This window comes from Helianthus annuus, chromosome 8 (genome assembly GCF_002127325.2).
Source record: "Helianthus annuus cultivar XRQ/B chromosome 8, HanXRQr2.0-SUNRISE, whole genome shotgun sequence".
In the NCBI taxonomy this organism is placed as follows: domain Eukaryota; kingdom Viridiplantae; phylum Streptophyta; class Magnoliopsida; order Asterales; family Asteraceae; genus Helianthus; species Helianthus annuus.
In genome coordinates, this window is record NC_035440.2 from 125,280,526 (window position 1) to 125,298,620 (window position 18,095).

The following is an 18,095-nucleotide window of genomic DNA, read 5'->3' on the forward strand; positions in this document are numbered from 1 at the left end:
AATTTGATGAACAAAAATATGATATAAGAATAGAAGAATAAGATGAGTCGTGTGAATGTTTTGAGTGAGTTGTGATGTAAACGAGTATTTATAAAGGTTTTGAAATTTAAATTATTTTATGTTGATAGATTTTATCATTTTCAAACGGTTAAAACATTTATGACCCCACCAAACATGCCATTGGCGCTTGTTATTTTGCTCACAAACCCTATAGCCCCTCTATAGCGCCCTACAACAGTGTTGGAAGCGTTATAAAGCATGTATGAGACCATACTTGCAACAAAACCTATCGAAAAGCAAAAAGAGGGCATCTCTTTTTTTGAACGGTGATAATCTTTAACAGTTGAGAGAGAGATCTCACACCCTCCCAAACAGAGGGTCATATTAGGGCTGGCATAACAAGTGAAACCGGTCTGTTAAGACACGAACACGATAAGACACGAACACGATAAGACACGAACACGATAAAAGACGAACACGATAAGACACGAACCCGAAACACGTAAACACGAACACGAACACGACACGAAATCTTATCGTGTCAGATTTTTGAAACACGAACACGAACCTGTTAATAAACAGGTTACACGAACTGACCTGTTAAGACACGAAAAAATTACCAACGTATCATACGACCTGTTTAAGACACGAACACGACCTGTTAAGACACGAATACGACCGAATTGGAGAAGTTGTGATCCGAATTGGGAGTTGTGGTGTTTTTTTATAGAGATTTAAAAATTAGGGTTTGGATTTTGAAAAAAGAACCGCGTTTGTTTGTGTATAATTCATCCCAGGTCCCACGACTTATGACCCCATGTCCACACACACATATAATATTTTTCTAATTTTTAATTGTTAACATGTACTTAACGGGTCTTAACAGGTTAACGAGTTTTAACCTGTTTAGACACGAAACCTGTTAAGGTCTTATCGTGTCGACCTGTTTTAGACACGGAACCTGTTAAGATCTTATCTTGTCGACCTATTTTAGACACGAAACCTGTTAAGGTCAAAGACGAAACATGATAACTTCGTGTAGGTTCGTGTCATGTTATCGTGTTCGTGTCAGAATTGCCAGCCCTAGATCATATCCTCACTCTTGTCAGACTATGTTGTCTTAAACGGGCCAACGCTGGTGTCAGAGTTTGGCTAATGGCGTTCCCCGGGAAACCATACCACCTGCTGCCAGTGGTAGGGGCTTGTGTCGCCACAGGAGAGAATCTTTCTGGCGTAATGAACGATGGACTAAAACCCGAGTTGGTGGCTCTGGCTCAAACTCTTGCCCTAAGGTCTGAAAGAACTAGCCTTCATTGTCTTTATCCATCAAATATGCTATGCAGTTAATCTCAATGATATATCGGTGATATCTCGGCGATATCTCGGTTATCGGCCCCTCACCAAAATATCGGTTTCCGATATCGGTCATATATCGGTCAACGATAATATCGGTGGTCAACGCCGAAATATCGGCCGATATCCTGCAAAACCGTATCGGTTGTCTCGGCGATATCTCAGCTGGGCAATTTTGTATAAATTTCAGCAAAAAAAACGAAGTTAAATGGTGGCGGAGCTGCATTCGTGTCCGCAGGATGCGCGGGCACGCACGAGTTCAACCAAATTTCCAGCTCAGAAACCCATTTTTTTGCACCCCCCTGCGCGCGCGGGTAGGACTTGTGGTAAAACATGTCATAAAGCTATAATGGAGTAGTAAATGCTTTACCTTATAAACACCCACTCACTTTGTTCCCACACCAATGTGGGACAAAGTATTTACCACCTTTTGAGACTTTCATTCCCACACCTAGACTTTCTACCACCTCTTGTATATATATAAATATATATATATATTTATGCATGATATTAGACTTCTAGTATATATATAGGCTCTAGATATGAATATGAATATGAATATATATATAAATATATATATTTGTGCATGATATTAGAAATTACCGATATCTCACCGCGATAAACAATATCTCATATACCGGTTCTTGACCGATAACCGATATTTTTCCACATTAACTGCATAGCAAATATAACACTAATGAAGATTGAATTTGAGACCCACTCTCGAAGGCATCCCCTCTTTGAATATACAAAGTACAAACAACCAAAAACACAAATAAAATAATTAAAAAAAAATCTAAAAAACACACTTGAAAACACCCCCACACACTCTCCTTACAACCCTCCTCCCTCCACTGCATTGGCGGAGCCTCCAAGTCTCACCAACCCCCAACAGATCTCGAAAATGCAGACCGCTTCCTTCAACCTCTCAACCTCACTTCCAAATCTCAAACACCATCCAAAACTAAACCCTAACCCTAACCTTCTCCACTCATCCGTCACTTTTCGCCCTATCAATGCCGGTTTCACTCGCAGTTTGCCATCAATCTGCTCTTCATCTTCACCTACAAAGCTAGGCTTCTCCATTTCATCTCCTTCTCCGCTTCCGGAACGTCAATCCGATGGTTTTGTGGTTAGAGCTGCGTCGGTTCCTGATAGTGCCGACGCCGGCGACGCTGCTGCGGCGGCGGCCGGGAAGTCCAAGCTTGTGGAGACGGTGGTGCTTGGATCGTTGTTTGGGCTTTGGTACCTGTTTAATATCTACTTTAATATTTACAATAAGCAGGTTTGTTTTCTTCATTAGCTTTTTTGTTTTGAAACTTCTAGTTATATGTATGTGTATGGATGATTGTTTTGAATTGTATATTGTTGCAGTTGAAGTAAATAGTTAGAATCGGTTTGCTCTATTGTTCGTCAGCTTTTTGTTTCGAAATCTGTAGTAATATATATCCCTGTTTTTTGAAATCTGTAGTAATATATATGCTTGTTTTGAATCGTATACTGTTGTAATTGTCGTATATAATTAGAATCTGTTTGATCGATTGCTCACCAGCTTTCTGTTTCAAAATCTGTAGTAATATATAGGCTGGTTATTGTACAAATTGTCTTAACGTATGCTGCATACGCAATTTGTATATAACATGCGATTTTGTAATTTGGTTGTCCGAGTTTGTAAGTCCGAGTTTATGATCATGCGATTTTGAGATATAACATGCGAACAACCATTTTTTGGGGAGTCCGAGTTTAAGAGCCATGCGATTTTGATATATAACGTGCGATTATGATATGTCCGAGTTTGTGACATCAACATGTCCGAGTTTGTGAATCATGTGATTAAGACATGTCCGGGTTTGTGTATAACATGCGATTTCTAATCGCGTACGCAATGTACGTTAAGGCATTTTGTACAATACACTTTTTCTATACACTAGTACATTCACTCTAGAACCCCACCCTATATATATGCTGGTTTTAAATCGTATGCTGTTGTAGTAAATAGAATTTGTTTTGCTTTGCTTTGTTGTTCATCAGATTTTTGTTTTCAAATCTATAGTGATGTATATGCTTGTTTTGAATCGTATACTGTTGCAGTTCTAGTAAATGATTAGAATTTGTTTGCTCTATTGTTCGTTAGCTTTTTGTTTCGATATCTGTAGTAGTATATATGTTTGTTTTGAATCGTATGTTGTTGCAGTTGTAGGAAATAGTTAGAATCGGTTTGCTCTGTTGTTGGTCAGCGTTTTGTTTTGACATCTGTAGTTATATATATGCTTGTTTTGAATCGTTCGCTGTTGCAATTGTAGTAAATAATTAGAATCTGTTTATGATTTGAGAGGTTTTTTCACATGAAAGGCTTGGCTCAGTGTGATCATGATTGGCTATTTGAAATTGTTAATGTGTGCAGGTTTTGAAAGTCTTCCCAAATCCAATAACTGTCACTACGGTTCAGTTTGCTGTTGGGAGTGTGATTGTATTCTTGATGTGGACATTGAATATTCACAGACGACCTAAAATCAGTGGGGCACAGGTACTTCCATGTTATGAAGGAATGAATTTGTTATATATGTACATATAAGGACTCTTTTGTTTCATAACCAATTTTATGTTGAGAATTGCAAGAATCGCATAAAGCATCAAATTTATGTTAGGAAGGAATGAATTTGTTATATATACACCCACATATATCTATACACACTCTTACATATATAGGGTAAGCATTATGAGAGAATCACAAAAAATGCAAATTTTTTTTAGAAAAATCGCAGCTTTTTCTGTTAGGTTTTTTTGGGATATATACACGTGTATATTTTCAGTCTTTAACTATACATATAGTATATGTATATACGTGTTTAAAACAGAAACATAAGTATCGTACATCTATGTTTGGTATAAATCTACATATATGTATATAAAGGAAGATTATGGTTCTAAACATGTTTTTTCTAGTGTAAATATGTGTACATACGTGTTTTGTCTTAGGATCCCTACCCTACATACGTGTGTGTGTGTATATATATAATTTATATACACACATACATATTGTTATATACTAATTTATTGCTAACTTGCAGCTTCTAGCAATCCTGCCATTGGCTATGGTGCACACCTTAGGAAATCTATTCACAAACATGAGCCTGGGAAAAGTTGCTGTTTCATTTACTCACACAATCAAAGCTATGGAACCGTTTTTCTCGGTTGTACTGTCTGCTATGTTCCTAGGAGAGGTATTTTTAATATATTTTATCATATGCACGTTTTATACATATTAATTCAGCTTCAAGCTGTTTAATATACATATTAATATATTAATATATAAAATATATAATACTCCTATTGGCTTTGAATGCCTAAAATCTTACTCACAGATGCCTACACCATGGGTGGTTGCTTCCCTTTTACCAATTGCTGGTGGAGTGGCACTTGCATCGATGACCGAGGCCTCATTCAATTGGTATAGACCGAATTTATATATATTTTACATTTCTTTTGGAATTCTGTCATTAATTAATATAACAAAAGAGGGCGTCTTAGGAATAGTGCCTAAGACTAAGACACAACTTCTATTATTTTATTGTTTCTCTGCCAAATTTACAAAAATGCCATCCAATGGTTTTTTTTTTTGTGTAGTTAATCCTTCAAATTTTAGCATTGCCACTTACACCTCAGCTTTTTAAAAACTTTGTAAAATGTCATTTTGACCCCCCTCGAGTTTTACGTGCTTATTGTTATGTACGTGGTCAAATATAATACGTTTCCGTGCTTATTTCTATGTACGTTTTGGTTGGTTACATATTGTTCGAAAACGAGTCAGGTCAAATATAATATGTTTTCACTAAATCTAGGTGGTATAAATTCAAGTTACTTTACATTTCCACTCCACCTCAACGCATGGTACCATTCTTTAACGTAAAAAAACACTATTTTTAATGTGCTTATCTCAAGTACGTTTCGTTATAAATCCAAGTTGGTTTACGTTTTGACGTAAAATTTCTCGGTAATGATTCAGGTCAAATGTAATACGTTTTCGTGCTTATTTTCATGTGCATTTTCATTTGGTCTACAGTTTGACATAAATTTTGTTTGAAAACGATTCGGGTCAAAATACTAGTTCTCGTGAATATTTGTTAAAGGCAGACAATCATTTTTACTCTTTTAGTGAAATTTGTTTATTGTTATTTATCTCAATGATCTAATCATTGCATTTGGTAAACAGGGCTGGATTTTGGAGCGCGATGGCATCAAATGTGTCAAACCAATCGCGTAATGTCCTCAGCAAGAAATTTATGGTTAAGAAGGAGGTATCTTTAGCAAACCCTTTTTGTCTTTCTTTTTTTAATGGTGTGAATTTAATCATATAATTGTATGTGTATACACTCACTATTATGATTTTACAGGAATCATTGGATAACATTACACTCTTCTCGGTTATAACAATTATGTCGTTTTTCTTGTTGGCCCCTGTTACTCTCTTCACTGAAGGAGTTAGGGTTACCCCTGCATACCTCCAGTCTGCTGTGAGTATTTTTTCAAAACTTCACATTGTTGTAGCTTCATTTTCTAGCTTATATTTTTGTAAATTGTCATTTTTGGTGATTGTTTTCATTTAATATTTTTAGGGATTAAATGTCAAACAAGTGTACATTAGATCTCTCCTTGCTGCAATCTGCTTCCATGCTTATCAGCAGGTAATCTATAAGTGATAACTAGTATTCCATTTTGTCCCAAAAGACGACAATTTTGCTATTTTAAAGAAATTTTAAATTAAATTAAATAACTTGAAAAACAGCAATGCTAAAATTTATATGTTGGGCAGGTTTCCTATATGATTTTGCAAAGGGTGTCTCCAGTTACGCACTCTGTTGGCAACTGTGTGAAACGTGTGGTGGTGATTGTGACCTCTGTTCTGTTTTTCCGAACACCTGTTTCACCGATCAATTCTATAGGTAAATTTTCATGTTTGGACGTTTTATGATAACATGTCTTTTGTAACTATAAGGTAATCTCGACCTGTTTTTAGTTAAACGGGATCACTTCAGCTTATTCTTGATCTTTAGCACATCAAATGTGCAAAACTAAAACAGTTGGCTTTACTTAAAATTACAACCCCACAATTTTACCATACTTGTTTTTTCGCTTCTCGAGTACTTGATGGGTAATTTTCAACTTTCAGGTACCGGAGTGGCTCTTGCCGGAGTATTTCTTTACTCGCAGGTTAAGCGTTTAAAGCCGAAGAAGGCGTGAAGTTGTTTCAAAAATCTTGTAAGATCACATTGCATTGTTAGAAGTTTTTGGAGACTCTAATTCTATCGGATTTCGGGTTTTTGATGAACTTGTCTTCTTTTTTCTTTTGCATAGCGTTCTATTACTTTTTATTAGTTACATTGTCAGTAGCGACATGATCCTTCATCTGGTGCAAAGAAACTCGGATTTGGAGTTAGAATTGCGCTTTTCGTGAGCCCTAAATGTGATGAGAACCTCGATTGGGCTCAACCCACCATTGAATATCTGTTATGGTGGTTTAAATTCACCACTGCCATCATTTGCTTGTTGAAGCGCTTAAAACTCGTAAAAATCCAGATCATTCAAATCCAGTCCAATCCATATGGAAACGGGCCAAATGATTCATATGCCACAACCAACGTGACGAATTAACCCTAATCTATTCATATTAACCATCACTACCTTATATAGTATAGGATTTGAGCCCTACACCTCAAGAATAAAGGGAAGGCACCTTACCACAAGGAACACGTACATGAGCCCTAAATGGGTTGAGAAAGGGATAAAAGATGTCTGTCATTTGGGTACAAAGCTTAAATATAGATGAATGATTCTTTCTTTCAAGTGAAATTCCAATTTATTTTGTTGTCACTAAAAATGTGATATAAAACACAAATTTATATTTTCCATCCCCCAAACTAACTATGGCCCGCCTAGTTCATTGTTCAAACATAATAATTGGGTTTATAAATTTTGTACAAGTTTTATTTTTTTTTTTAATCGTAAGATTTGAACTCCCAACCTTTTAAACTATGGCAAAAAGTTCAAGTACAACATGTATGTTGAACGAGATCGAACGAAGACACCGAATTTTGAATCAAAATATAATTAAAAGAAGAGAAGTTCTATGATTATCTATTTAGCAATCCCTTAACCTCAAACTCATGACCAGCCCTTGTTCTATTTGGTACTATTTATTTCATAACAATTTCACTCTTCCCCTATAAAAATCATTCAACTTTGATTAAATTGTTCTTGTTCAATTTGGATTTTGATTTGATTTTTTCCTCCACAAATAGGTTTTCACAGAAGAAAACATTTTTAAATAGGTTTTCATAGTAACACAAAGATGAAGAAAACATTTGTGCTACGGTGCAGACGCGGACAATCAGTGTTGAAAAAAGCGATACCAAAAGATCACACAAAGCGAAAGCGGTTCACTAAAAAGATCTCGCTTTTGGCTTCACACACATGAAAAGGAGAAAAAAACATTATTTCATTATAAATTTGATTAGTTTTTCCTGCCCATATGAAAATACACGTGCAATAAAATAAACACACTCAGAAAATATACAACTCTTACCATCTTACAAACATACAGAAATTGTGAAAAAAAAATCAGGAGGAAGAACCTTTACTAGTGTCACCAAGATGAGATGGACCAGGACTTGGAGTTTGCTTGATTTCTATCCCTTTTCCTGGAGATCTCGACCTCCTGTCGACTCGTACCTCATGCAAATGTGGACTATATGAACTTTGTGACACACGTGGGCTATATGAAGGCTGCATTTCTCGTGGGGTTTGGGTTGAACTTGTTATTTTTGGACTGTTAGTATGGCGGATCTCTCCTCGGCTTCTTGTTATAATTCCGTCAAGTACTTCCCCGCTATCAATTTGAGATGTTCTTGAATGAACATCATCGTCCTGCAAGTGTATATATAAGAATGATGTAAACAAGTGAGCAAATTATTTATTTTATACTAAAATACTTATAAGAAAGCTTTATTGAACGGTCTCGATATAGGACTCGTACGCTTAGATTATTCATAGATATTATTTTTCCTCACAATCGATATAGGACTCGTACGCTTAGATTATTCATAGATATTATTTTTCCTCACAAATGTTGCTTTCTATAATGTCTCCTTTTTTTGTAGCTATGAGAACCTATTAGCGAAAACTCATAGGACCCCACCAATACCCTTTAATAGTGGGACCAGTGGTAACTGAATTCGAACCTGAGACCTCTACTAGAGGGAATCAAACACATGGTAGTAACATCTCTATCATCATCATCATACTCAGTAAATCTCACCAATATCAAACCTAAGGTAGGGTCTGAGGAAGGTAAGATTTAGACAACCTTACCTCTACCCTATAGGAGTAGAGAGGCTGCTTCCAGTGAGACCCCCGGCTCAATAGTAGTTTTGCATAAAGCATTGGACATAAGGCACATAACACTCAGCAATTGGGACAAAAGCCGATTAGTGCATGTACCCCCTTGTCTTTCGGCTATCAACGCCACCACATGATGCATGATTAAGCGTCCCTCGCTTACCTATTTTTCAATTTCTTTTTTTTTTTTGCAATATTGTTAGAGAAAATTGACGTACACCAAATGCCATATTGTAGGTGGTGGAAGGTGCTTCTTCATATTCAGCAGCATCCAAATCTTGAAGATGGGCACCTTTGAAAAATTTCGGAAGCAAATATTGTCTTGCAGGAACCAGAAGCATGATCAAAAGCGGAAAAAGAACACTAGCAATCGGGATCCAGGTTATCCCAAAACAAGCAAGCAAGTAAACCGTTTGGAAAATCGTGAAAAAAGCAACAGTCTTGAAAGGCACGGTTTCGACAAATGTAGCATGATTTTCTTCCAGAACCCTGATTAAAATGGCAGTAACAAACAATCTATAACGTAAGTATATACGAGTACTATGATAAGTAACAAATAATACATTACATTGATTCCGCAAAACTCTTAGGTTTGATTATCGAACATGCAAAGGTTACAACTTTTTAATTCAAGTTATTTTTTTCTCTAACGGGTCAAACGAGTAAACCAAAAAAAAAATGTTGTAGAAAAGGTTCAAATGGTAAAAAAAATTGCCGAACGTCTAAACTTCCTAAATAGTTTTATTGAAAGAATCATATTGTTATTGAAATAAAATAACTTTTTAAGAGTAAAATGCCATTTTCGTTCCCAAGGTTTGGCCAGTTTTGCGACTTTCGTCCAAAGGTTTGTTTTTCCGTATCTGAATCCAAAAGGTTTGAAATCTTGCCGTTTTCATCCGGCTCGTTAACTCCATCCAATTTTCTCCATTAAGTCAGGGGTATTTTCGTCTTTTTTGTTAACTAAAAGGTCAATTTGGTCTTTTGAATACTTGTACGTTATGCTAAATGCTTGTACATAAAGTGAAAAGGACCGAATTGCCCTTTAAGTTAACAAAAAAGACAAAAATACCCTTTACTTAACGGAGAAGAATTGATGGAGTTAACGAGCCGAATGAAAATGGCAAGAGTTCAAACCTTTTGGATAACCTTTGAACCAAAGTTGCAAAACTGGGCAAACCTCAGGGACAAAAATGGCATTTTACTCCTTTTAATCATACATGACTAACTGTTTTAAAAATTTCGAACCAAAAGTGTTTTGGACAAAAAGGATGTTTTGGCACATCTTGTTTTGACCTGTTACCCAACCCGCCCTTTGCTACAATCTTTAGATACCAGTGGAGCTAAAAACTTACTTGTATCTTCGACTTGGAGCGGTGAAAAGCAATAATATTCTCTCCCAAAACTGATTACCGGGCAAGCTTTCAATCGCCATAAAAGCAAAATATCCCCAAAGAACCGAAGTGGGAATCTTTTTAAGAAGAGGCATAGCAGCAACACAACCACCAACCATTAACGCTTGTAACAGATTGCTCAACCGTTGTTCTTTCACTTCAATGTTCAATAAATCATCAACGTCTTTATTAACATCGAACACAGTTTCATCAACGGGCGCGTCGATGTAACCACCGGCAGATGCTTGTTGTATTGTTGATTCTTTCAGCTCTTTTAGTCCCTGTTTAAAATATGATTATTTAAATCTATATCTATACTGTACAATAAAAGAAAACCAATGGGGGACAGTCCACGTGTCATCCATTGGAGTCAACTAATTTTTGGTTTTCCCGTCTCTCTCTCTCCTACTTAATTATCGATATCTTTTTAATTAAATATAGTGATTATATCATTAACCAAATGAATTTAATATGAAACTTCATAATTATTTTTTTAACTTAAAAGATTCACCAAGTTTAATATCATGTTGGTTAAAATATTTAAAACGAAGAATAATGATGATTGTTGTTTTTATGAATAATTTCTAATTTTTTTTTTCAAATTTTTAATGTGATTGGATGGTAAGAATGGCAAAAATACAATATGTTAAATAATAAAAAATATAGGTGGTATTAAGTAAATCAAAGTTAATAACTTAATACCCAGTTGAAAGAAATAATGTTTTAAGAATTAACTTAACAAAATTTATAACTGTCACGTCAATCTTCATTTTTTTAAATACATATGAAGACGATTGTATATGTTAACAAATTACATTAATTTTATTCTATTAGTACAATACACGGGTTTATTCAACCGTGCAATGCTATGTTTTTTTTTAAACATATATGTTTTTATTAAATTACATTATATTTTATTCTATTCGTATAATACACGGGTTTATTTAACTGTGCAACGCATATGTTTTTTTTTAAAACATAACTGATTTTATTACTAATTATATAACATTACATTTATCAACCCGTGTAATACACAGGATTGTCACCTAGTAAAATATAAAAAATGAAGAAAAAATAGAGTGAAGTTACTTAGTTACGTACCAGAGTTGATGGATTCTGGTAAACGAGTGGAGTCTGCATTTCATTGTACGCCTGTTGCATGTTTCGGTATAAATCACCCAAGTTTGAGTTTTGGCGTATACTTCTTCGAGCTGTAGATACAAGTTTATTGCGTAGAAGCTGTTCAAGGAAAAACAAAACTTTTAACTTCGTATTACACACATGGACTGTGTGAGAAAAATGATGACTAGTTGTTTAAAGACCATAATAATAGTAAATGATTCGATATTATTGTTTTTTAAAAGATGCTATTTTAAATCATTGGTATCAAAGGTTGACTATTGGTAAGGGTGGGGGAGGGGACAAAGGGGGTCCTAGCTTTTTGTTTATAAACTGTTTTAAAAAATTGTCATGCGGACATTTATATAAAAAGGAAAATTAAAGAGGACTTATATTGCATATACACGCATGCGCGTTAATAATCATACATCATGACCAATTTAAGCAATTATTTAAGAGGACTGCATCATCCTGCTGTTATAAAATAAGAGGGAATATATATGGTTAGGATCATGTGAGAATCACTAGGGTAATTGAGAACCGTCAGAACAATTTAGGACCACACATTTTTCCTAAACAAAAAATGCAAAAAAAAGTGCAAAAAATGCAAAAATGCAAAAAAAAAAAAAAACAAATTTTTTGGAAAAATCGCAGCCTTTTCTTTTCAAGTTTTTTTGGATATATGCATACACATGTGTTATGTGTATATATATAAAAACAATTTTTTATTATTTTTTTTTGGCTTAGAGAAAATGTTTGGTCCAGAATTGTGATTGTTCTCACAGTTCTCAATTTGTATCTGTTTGTCTTAGGACCACTACCCTATATATATATATATATATATATATATATAGGGGATGGTTAACGTACAATAGCCCCTTAACGTGCGAAGCGTACGCGAGTAAATTATGCATAACCCTAATCACGCATAGGGTAAAGTGGTAAACTCAAAATCATGCATGAACAAAAAACACGTAATCACGCATGTGGTCATAATCACGCATGAACAAACACATATAATCACGCTTGACAAACCCTAATCACGCATGTTATATGCATAATTACGCACAAAAAAGAATGACACGCGTATTAATCTCCTGCTCGCTTATCTTCGCACGATAAGGTACTATTGTATTCTACACTTTCTCTCTCTCTCTCTCTCTATATATATATATATATACACATATACATTTATATATATATATAGACATATATAAGAATACCTGATGTTTCAAGGTAGCTAAGCTCTTTGTGTGCATAGGAGATTGCGGAATAACTCCATTGGCAGGAGGAATGCCAATTAGCCCACATAGTAAAGTCTGTTTAACAAAAATATATAAATAAATAAATGTACTAGAAAAAAATTAAAAAAAAAGTAAATTCTGATGAAGAAATAAATAATCATTTACCAAAAAACCTAACAGAAGAAGGTCATAATGATACGAAGACGGCTTCTTTAAATTAAACTCCTTTTGTTGTGCAAGTTGAGATGCAACACTATGATCAAAATAGTAAAGAACAGCAATCATGGTGGCGGGAACAAAAGCTCCGATAATATACACAAGTGGGACGTTCAACATATCCTGCAAGAAATATGATATGGATAAAGAGAAAAAAAAAAGCATGTCCTTATTCATGCAAATTATAAGTAGAGTAAAGTACACGGATGGTCCCTGTGGTTTACCAAAACTTTGGATTTGGTCCCCAGCTTTCAAAAAGTACATAGATGGTCCCTATGGTTTGCACGTTGTAACGCATTTAGTCCTCAGCTAACAAATTTTAAGGTTTAGGGACTAAATGCGTTACAAAGTGCAAAAACCATAGGGACCATCCATGTAACTTTTGGTAAAGTTAGGGACTAAATGTGTTACAAAGTGCAAACCACCGGGACCGTCCATGTACTTTAGGAAAGCTGGGGACCAAATCCAAAATTTTGGTAAACCACAAGGACCATCTGTGTACTTTACTCTTATACGTATAAAAGATCACCTTTGCAACAGTCCAGTTTGTGTAAGCACCAGGAGACCACGGATTTGGACTAAAAAGCCGCCTGGGTATTCCTTCCGGGACACTATTAGTCGGTATGTACGACACACCTGTCCAAATGACCACCAGAACGGGGACCCCATAATCCGCGATAAATCCCCTTAGCCACCCTTGAAACAAGAATCACAAGTCAACAAATGGGTTGATTTTATTAACATCAACAGCTAACAAAAGTTTTGCGTAAATTTTAAGAAGTGTTTGGTCTTGCAATAATTAGATTTTAAGAGTAAAATGCCATTATCATCCTGAGGTTTGGCCATTTCTGTGACTTACATCCAAAGGTTTGTTTTTCCGCATCTGGGTCCTCATGGTTTCATAATCTTGTCATTTTCGTCCCTCCTTGAGGGCCAAACCTCGAGGGACGAAAGTCGCAATAAATTGCCAAACCTCAGAGGGACGAAAATGGCAAGATTTTAAAACCACGAGGACCCAGATGTGGAAAAAACAAACTTTTGAACGAAAGTCGCAAAAATGGCCAAACCTCAGGGACGAAAATGGTATTTTACTCTAGTTTTTAATGTTACATATTTGATACCAGCTGCACTAAAGTGAGCACCCTAAGGTAAAATAAAAAATTACCAATTTTACAAGACATCTCGCATGTTCGTTCACAAAAATATCTCATTCTTAGATATTTTATTTATTAATTCATTAAATACTTTGATGTTGCCTAACACTCAAGTTTCTAAATATCTTTTTGATTGTTACTGCAGCTTCAACCAATAAAAGCACATCCAAACACTACTACTACTACAACCTGTGTTATAAAAACTGCTTATTGATTCGGGTTATATATTGTCACGTAACCACTTTTAGAACGCAAATCCAAACACCCCCTTAATCACAAATCCCAAAGGTGGGACACTAACCTGTTCCGTAACGCCACGATCTGGCTTTGCGGCTTTTTATAGAAGTAAGAAGAAGGCCAAATGATAAGACCAGTGCAAACATTCCATTTGCAAAACGCCACGAAGATTGCATTGAAACTTGACTGGGATTTTCACTTTTTGGTATACCAAATTCCTCCACAACTCCCTATGAAGTGAACATTGTATTAAAATGATAAATCGATATTAGTTTAGTGAATTTAAATGAAGTTGAATTTAGAGACAATGTAACTCACTTTAATAGCTTGCTGCATGAAGAGCATTGCAATTAAAAGACCGAATAATTCACCAGCTACTCGTGTGAATCTATTGATGATTGAGCAAGCACCCAATATAGATAGCAGGACCAGCAGGAAAGCCGTCCACACACAAACCCTGTTCTCAAGAAGACAATAATAACTTTCTTAAAATCTATAATTTTCCATAGGGGTGTGCACGGTTTGGTCGGCTTTTGAAAACTGTTTGGTTTCGGTTTTAGCAACGGTTCGGTTTCGTATTTTGGGTTTTCGGTTTTTGGAACAAAATTACGTAAGATTCAAAACTAAAAAGTATAATCCAAGATGTAAGAATCTTTCTTAGATGTTTACATTTAAGTTATTATATTTAACCTTTTTAATAAATATTGTTCACAAACCTAACCTTATAGTCTATATTTGTGTTTCTCCAAAGTTTTTATTGTTCAAAAACCATTTAATTTTATCTTAATTTTTTTTTTATTTCTTGTAGGCAATGGATAAATCATTTTCAAAGATAAATAAACATGTTAATGGTTTTATTACAAATACTTAACATCCAAGAATAAAAATAATAATTCCTAAATCAGTATATAATAAAATGACTTTTAGGTTATTCGGTTCGGTTCAGTTTTTTCCGGTTTTCATAAAATGCAAAACCGTAACCGAAACGTAAATTTCGGTTCGTTTTTTTTTTTTGGTTCAGTTAAATCGATTTTTCGGTTTCGGTTTTCTGCTCATCCCTAATTTTCCAACAATTAGCTATTTTAAGTCGAGGCCGCAATTTTGACCCATTTACTTAACCCGCTTGAGTTGAGTTACGTTTTATCTCTAACCGGTCAAACGCCCCATATCAAGATAATTATTTTCTAAGGATAAAGGGTCAATAGTCACCCAAACAGCACTTTAAAAAAATAGAATAATACTGTTTCTATAATCATATTTAGAAAACTAATTATTATAAAAATGGACAAGAAAGATTTTCAGGTTGACCCAAACCGACCGGACCCGTTACCCGAACTAGCCAAGAGTGTTGAGAAAATACCACGCGGTCCAAGCTAAGAAAAGAGGTTTTCCTAAGTCCTTTTGATCCTTAGCAAAGTTGAACATAAACGTATACATTAACACGGTTGGCTCCGCAACACCTAATATAAGCAGCGGTTGACCTCCAAGTATAGAGTGAATAATGCCACAAAGTGCAGTTGAGGCTAGAGTTTGGACCGCAGTTAGACTTCCCTCTGTATCATATAAACATCAAAATACAACTTTTTAGCCTAAAGTCACATAATAATAATTAATAAGTGAGAATATTAAACTTAAAAACTTTAAAGTCTCTAACCGGTATCACGTTCTAGTTGCTCCCCGAATGATATAACCGGTATTGCCGAAGCAAAGAATATATACGTCGTTGGAGCCAAAATCCTAATAAAAACAAAATCTGTTAATTAAAAACATAATAACACTATTTTCTCCAACTATCAAAAGAACCACAAACCTGATACCGGCCCGGATGCCACCTGTCCAGTCTTGTTTGTAGCACAATAATCTTCCTTTGAGATCATTGTTGATCCCACGAAAGGGTACGAATGTTTCTTCCATAAATATGTGATATTTTGGTTATATAACCCTTTATGTAGTCTCTTTTAATATATGAAGGATATTGTGACGGCAATTTTAAGTGGATGAAAAGGTTCGAGAGGCGAGAAAACTACGTTTAAAACGTGCATACAGATGGGCAGAAATTTAAAGAATTTTGTTTACATCATTAAAAGAGTGAGAATTGAAATAGTTATGTTGAGTCATATATAGTTGTTATATAACAATTCCCATGAGAAAGATCCATGAAATTGCTAATATCTGCAGTTACTGATCACTACATCTCAGGAGATCAGTAAATAGTCACAGTATATAATATATAATATGTAATATATATTGTTAAGAACAATCAAAGAATCAAGTAATTAACGAAACGAATTCATCGCTAACCGACAATTTAATAACTTAACGCGATAGCAAAGCACTCTCCATCTATAAAGATCCTTAAACTAACGGTTGACTTGATCAAAAACCAGATCCATCACCTGTTTTTTTCTTAGAGGAATTTCGTCGAACAGGTGGTGTGCAGTTAAAACACAACAACAATTACATGTTACACACGTAAACAAACTTCAAGATCTATGCAAAGAACTCAAACAAAAGCTAGAAGCTAGAGTTAAAAACAAAGAGATTGAACAACTAACGAGCACCCATTTAACAAAGAGAAAGAAGAAATTAGAGTAATTTAAGCAAATGGGTATCTTCAATTTTACATGAAATTGAAATGGGGATAACAAAGGGGGTAGGAAATGATTTGGGGAAGGTTCTTTTGGTGTGAATGAGAGAGAGAAAGATGGTGTGTGAGTGAGGTGAGTGACGAGGGAAGATATAAATAAGCATTTGGTGATGTTGAAGAAGAGGAAATATACATAATTTAAGAGAGAGAAAGTAAAGTTAGAGGTTTCAGTTAAAAAGTAGAAGCACTGTGTCACATTTGCATTGGATCAACAGCAGACAACAATGGCGATTGGGGAAGAAAGTGGGAGGGGTCAAAATCAGTGATGCAACACAAAGGGTTTGAATTTCGATTATAGCAATATAAATAGGCTCATTTAAACCGCCATTTTATTTTATTTTAGTTGTTTAACTGTGATTTTTAACAAGCTTCTATCTTAGCGTCACGTTAGATTCCTAACACGGGTCTTTTTACGTCTACAAACTTTCACTAAAATTATATATATATATATATATATATATATATATATATATATATATATATATATATAGGGTTAGGATCATGTGAGAAGTACTAGTCTAATTGATAAACTTGAGAAGCATTATAGACCACACATTTACATATATGTATAGTTTAAAATTGACTATATACATATATGTATATAGTCAATTTTAAACTATACATATATGTATATTACGAAAAGCTTAGGAAATGTGTGGTCCAGAATGTTTCTCATGTTTCTCAACTAGGACGGACTTCTCTTAGGATCCCTATATATATATATATATATATATATATATATATATATATATATATATATATATATATATATATAGAGAGAGAGAGAGAGAGAGAGAGAGAAAGGTTAACATACTTCACGTAGGAGACAATGGTAACCGTTGGATTAGGGGTATAATCACGCATGGACCATATAATCACGCATGGGATCCAAAATCACGCACGTTATTTTGGTCAAAAAATAATTACGCATGTTATATATTTCGTGAAGTACGTTAATGTACGTTAAGGCGTGAAGTACATTATACTTTCTCTCTCTCTCTCTCTCTCTATATATATATATATATATATATATATAGGGGAAGGTTCATTTGAGAAGAAAAATTAATTGAGAATAAAAAGAACAAAGGGTACTATTGTAAAATGTTAAATTGTTTTTTTCATCTCATTTATTATTATCTTTAAGTAATTAATTACTCATAAAGACTATCATTCTCTATACTAATTTTTTTTTTGCCTACACACATAAAAAGTTACCCTACACATTTCGAAATTTATCCTACACATATTTAAATTTATCCTACACAACTCGTAATTTATCCTACACACCTAGTAGTTAGTTCTACACTCTAAATTAATTTTTTTTTATTTTTTGAAAAAA

At 34.6% G+C, this 18,095-nt stretch overlaps 2 protein-coding genes across 3 annotated transcripts; one reads left to right on the forward strand and one right to left on the reverse strand.

Moving 5' to 3' along the window:
* Positions 1-2,129: 2,129 nt before the first annotated feature.
* On the forward strand, positions 2,130-6,728 carry LOC110941286 (phosphoenolpyruvate/phosphate translocator 1, chloroplastic). The gene is made up of 9 exons (XM_022182907.2): positions 2,130-2,638; positions 3,758-3,880; positions 4,425-4,577; positions 4,719-4,804; positions 5,567-5,651; positions 5,748-5,867; positions 5,970-6,038; positions 6,167-6,296; positions 6,524-6,728. Exons 1-9 carry the CDS (start codon positions 2,258-2,260, stop codon positions 6,592-6,594), a joined length of 1,218 nt encoding a protein of 405 aa, XP_022038599.1. The 5' UTR covers positions 2,130-2,257; the 3' UTR covers positions 6,595-6,728.
* A 1,101-nt stretch (positions 6,729-7,829) lies between these two features.
* On the reverse strand, positions 7,830-17,026 carry LOC110941287 (probable boron transporter 2). Of its 2 annotated transcripts, none has more exons than XM_022182908.2 (12): positions 15,920-17,025; positions 15,764-15,846; positions 15,470-15,662; positions 14,428-14,566; positions 14,174-14,339; positions 13,248-13,414; positions 12,668-12,841; positions 12,482-12,577; positions 11,241-11,378; positions 10,101-10,420; positions 8,967-9,237; positions 7,830-8,277 (listed from the first exon to the last, which is right to left on the reverse strand). In XM_022182908.2, exons 1-12 carry the CDS (start codon positions 16,021-16,023, stop codon positions 7,972-7,974), a joined length of 2,157 nt encoding a protein of 718 aa, XP_022038600.1. In that variant the 5' UTR covers positions 16,024-17,025; the 3' UTR covers positions 7,830-7,971. The 2 variants fall into 2 exon arrangements, 1 of the variants encoding a protein (XP_022038600.1); XR_004863957.1 differs by having other exon boundaries at positions 8,148-8,277; positions 8,722-9,237; positions 15,920-17,026.
* Positions 17,027-18,095: the final 1,069 nt, after the last annotated feature.

Bases quoted from the DNA above. Each gene is read 5' to 3' on its own strand.
- LOC110941286 (XM_022182907.2), top strand. From the start codon at position 2,258: ATGCAGACCGCTTCCTTCAACCTCTCAACCTCACTTCCAAATCTCAAA. The intron at 4,805-5,566 runs GTATAGACCGAA...TTTGGTAAACAG, and splicing joins ACCGAGGCCTCATTCAATTG to GGCTGGATTTTGGAGCGCGA. The intron at 6,039-6,166 runs GTAATCTATAAG...TATGTTGGGCAG, and splicing joins GCTTCCATGCTTATCAGCAG to GTTTCCTATATGATTTTGCA.
- LOC110941287 (XM_022182908.2), bottom strand. From the start codon at position 16,023: ATGGAAGAAACATTCGTACCCTTTCGTGGGATCAACAATGATCTCAAA. The intron at 14,340-14,427 runs GTGAGTTACATT...TTCACTTCATAG, and splicing joins TCATGCAGCAAGCTATTAAA to GGAGTTGTGGAGGAATTTGG. The intron at 9,238-10,100 runs GTAAGTTTTTAG...CATTTTAATCAG, and splicing joins GCTCCAAGTCGAAGATACAA to GGTTCTGGAAGAAAATCATG.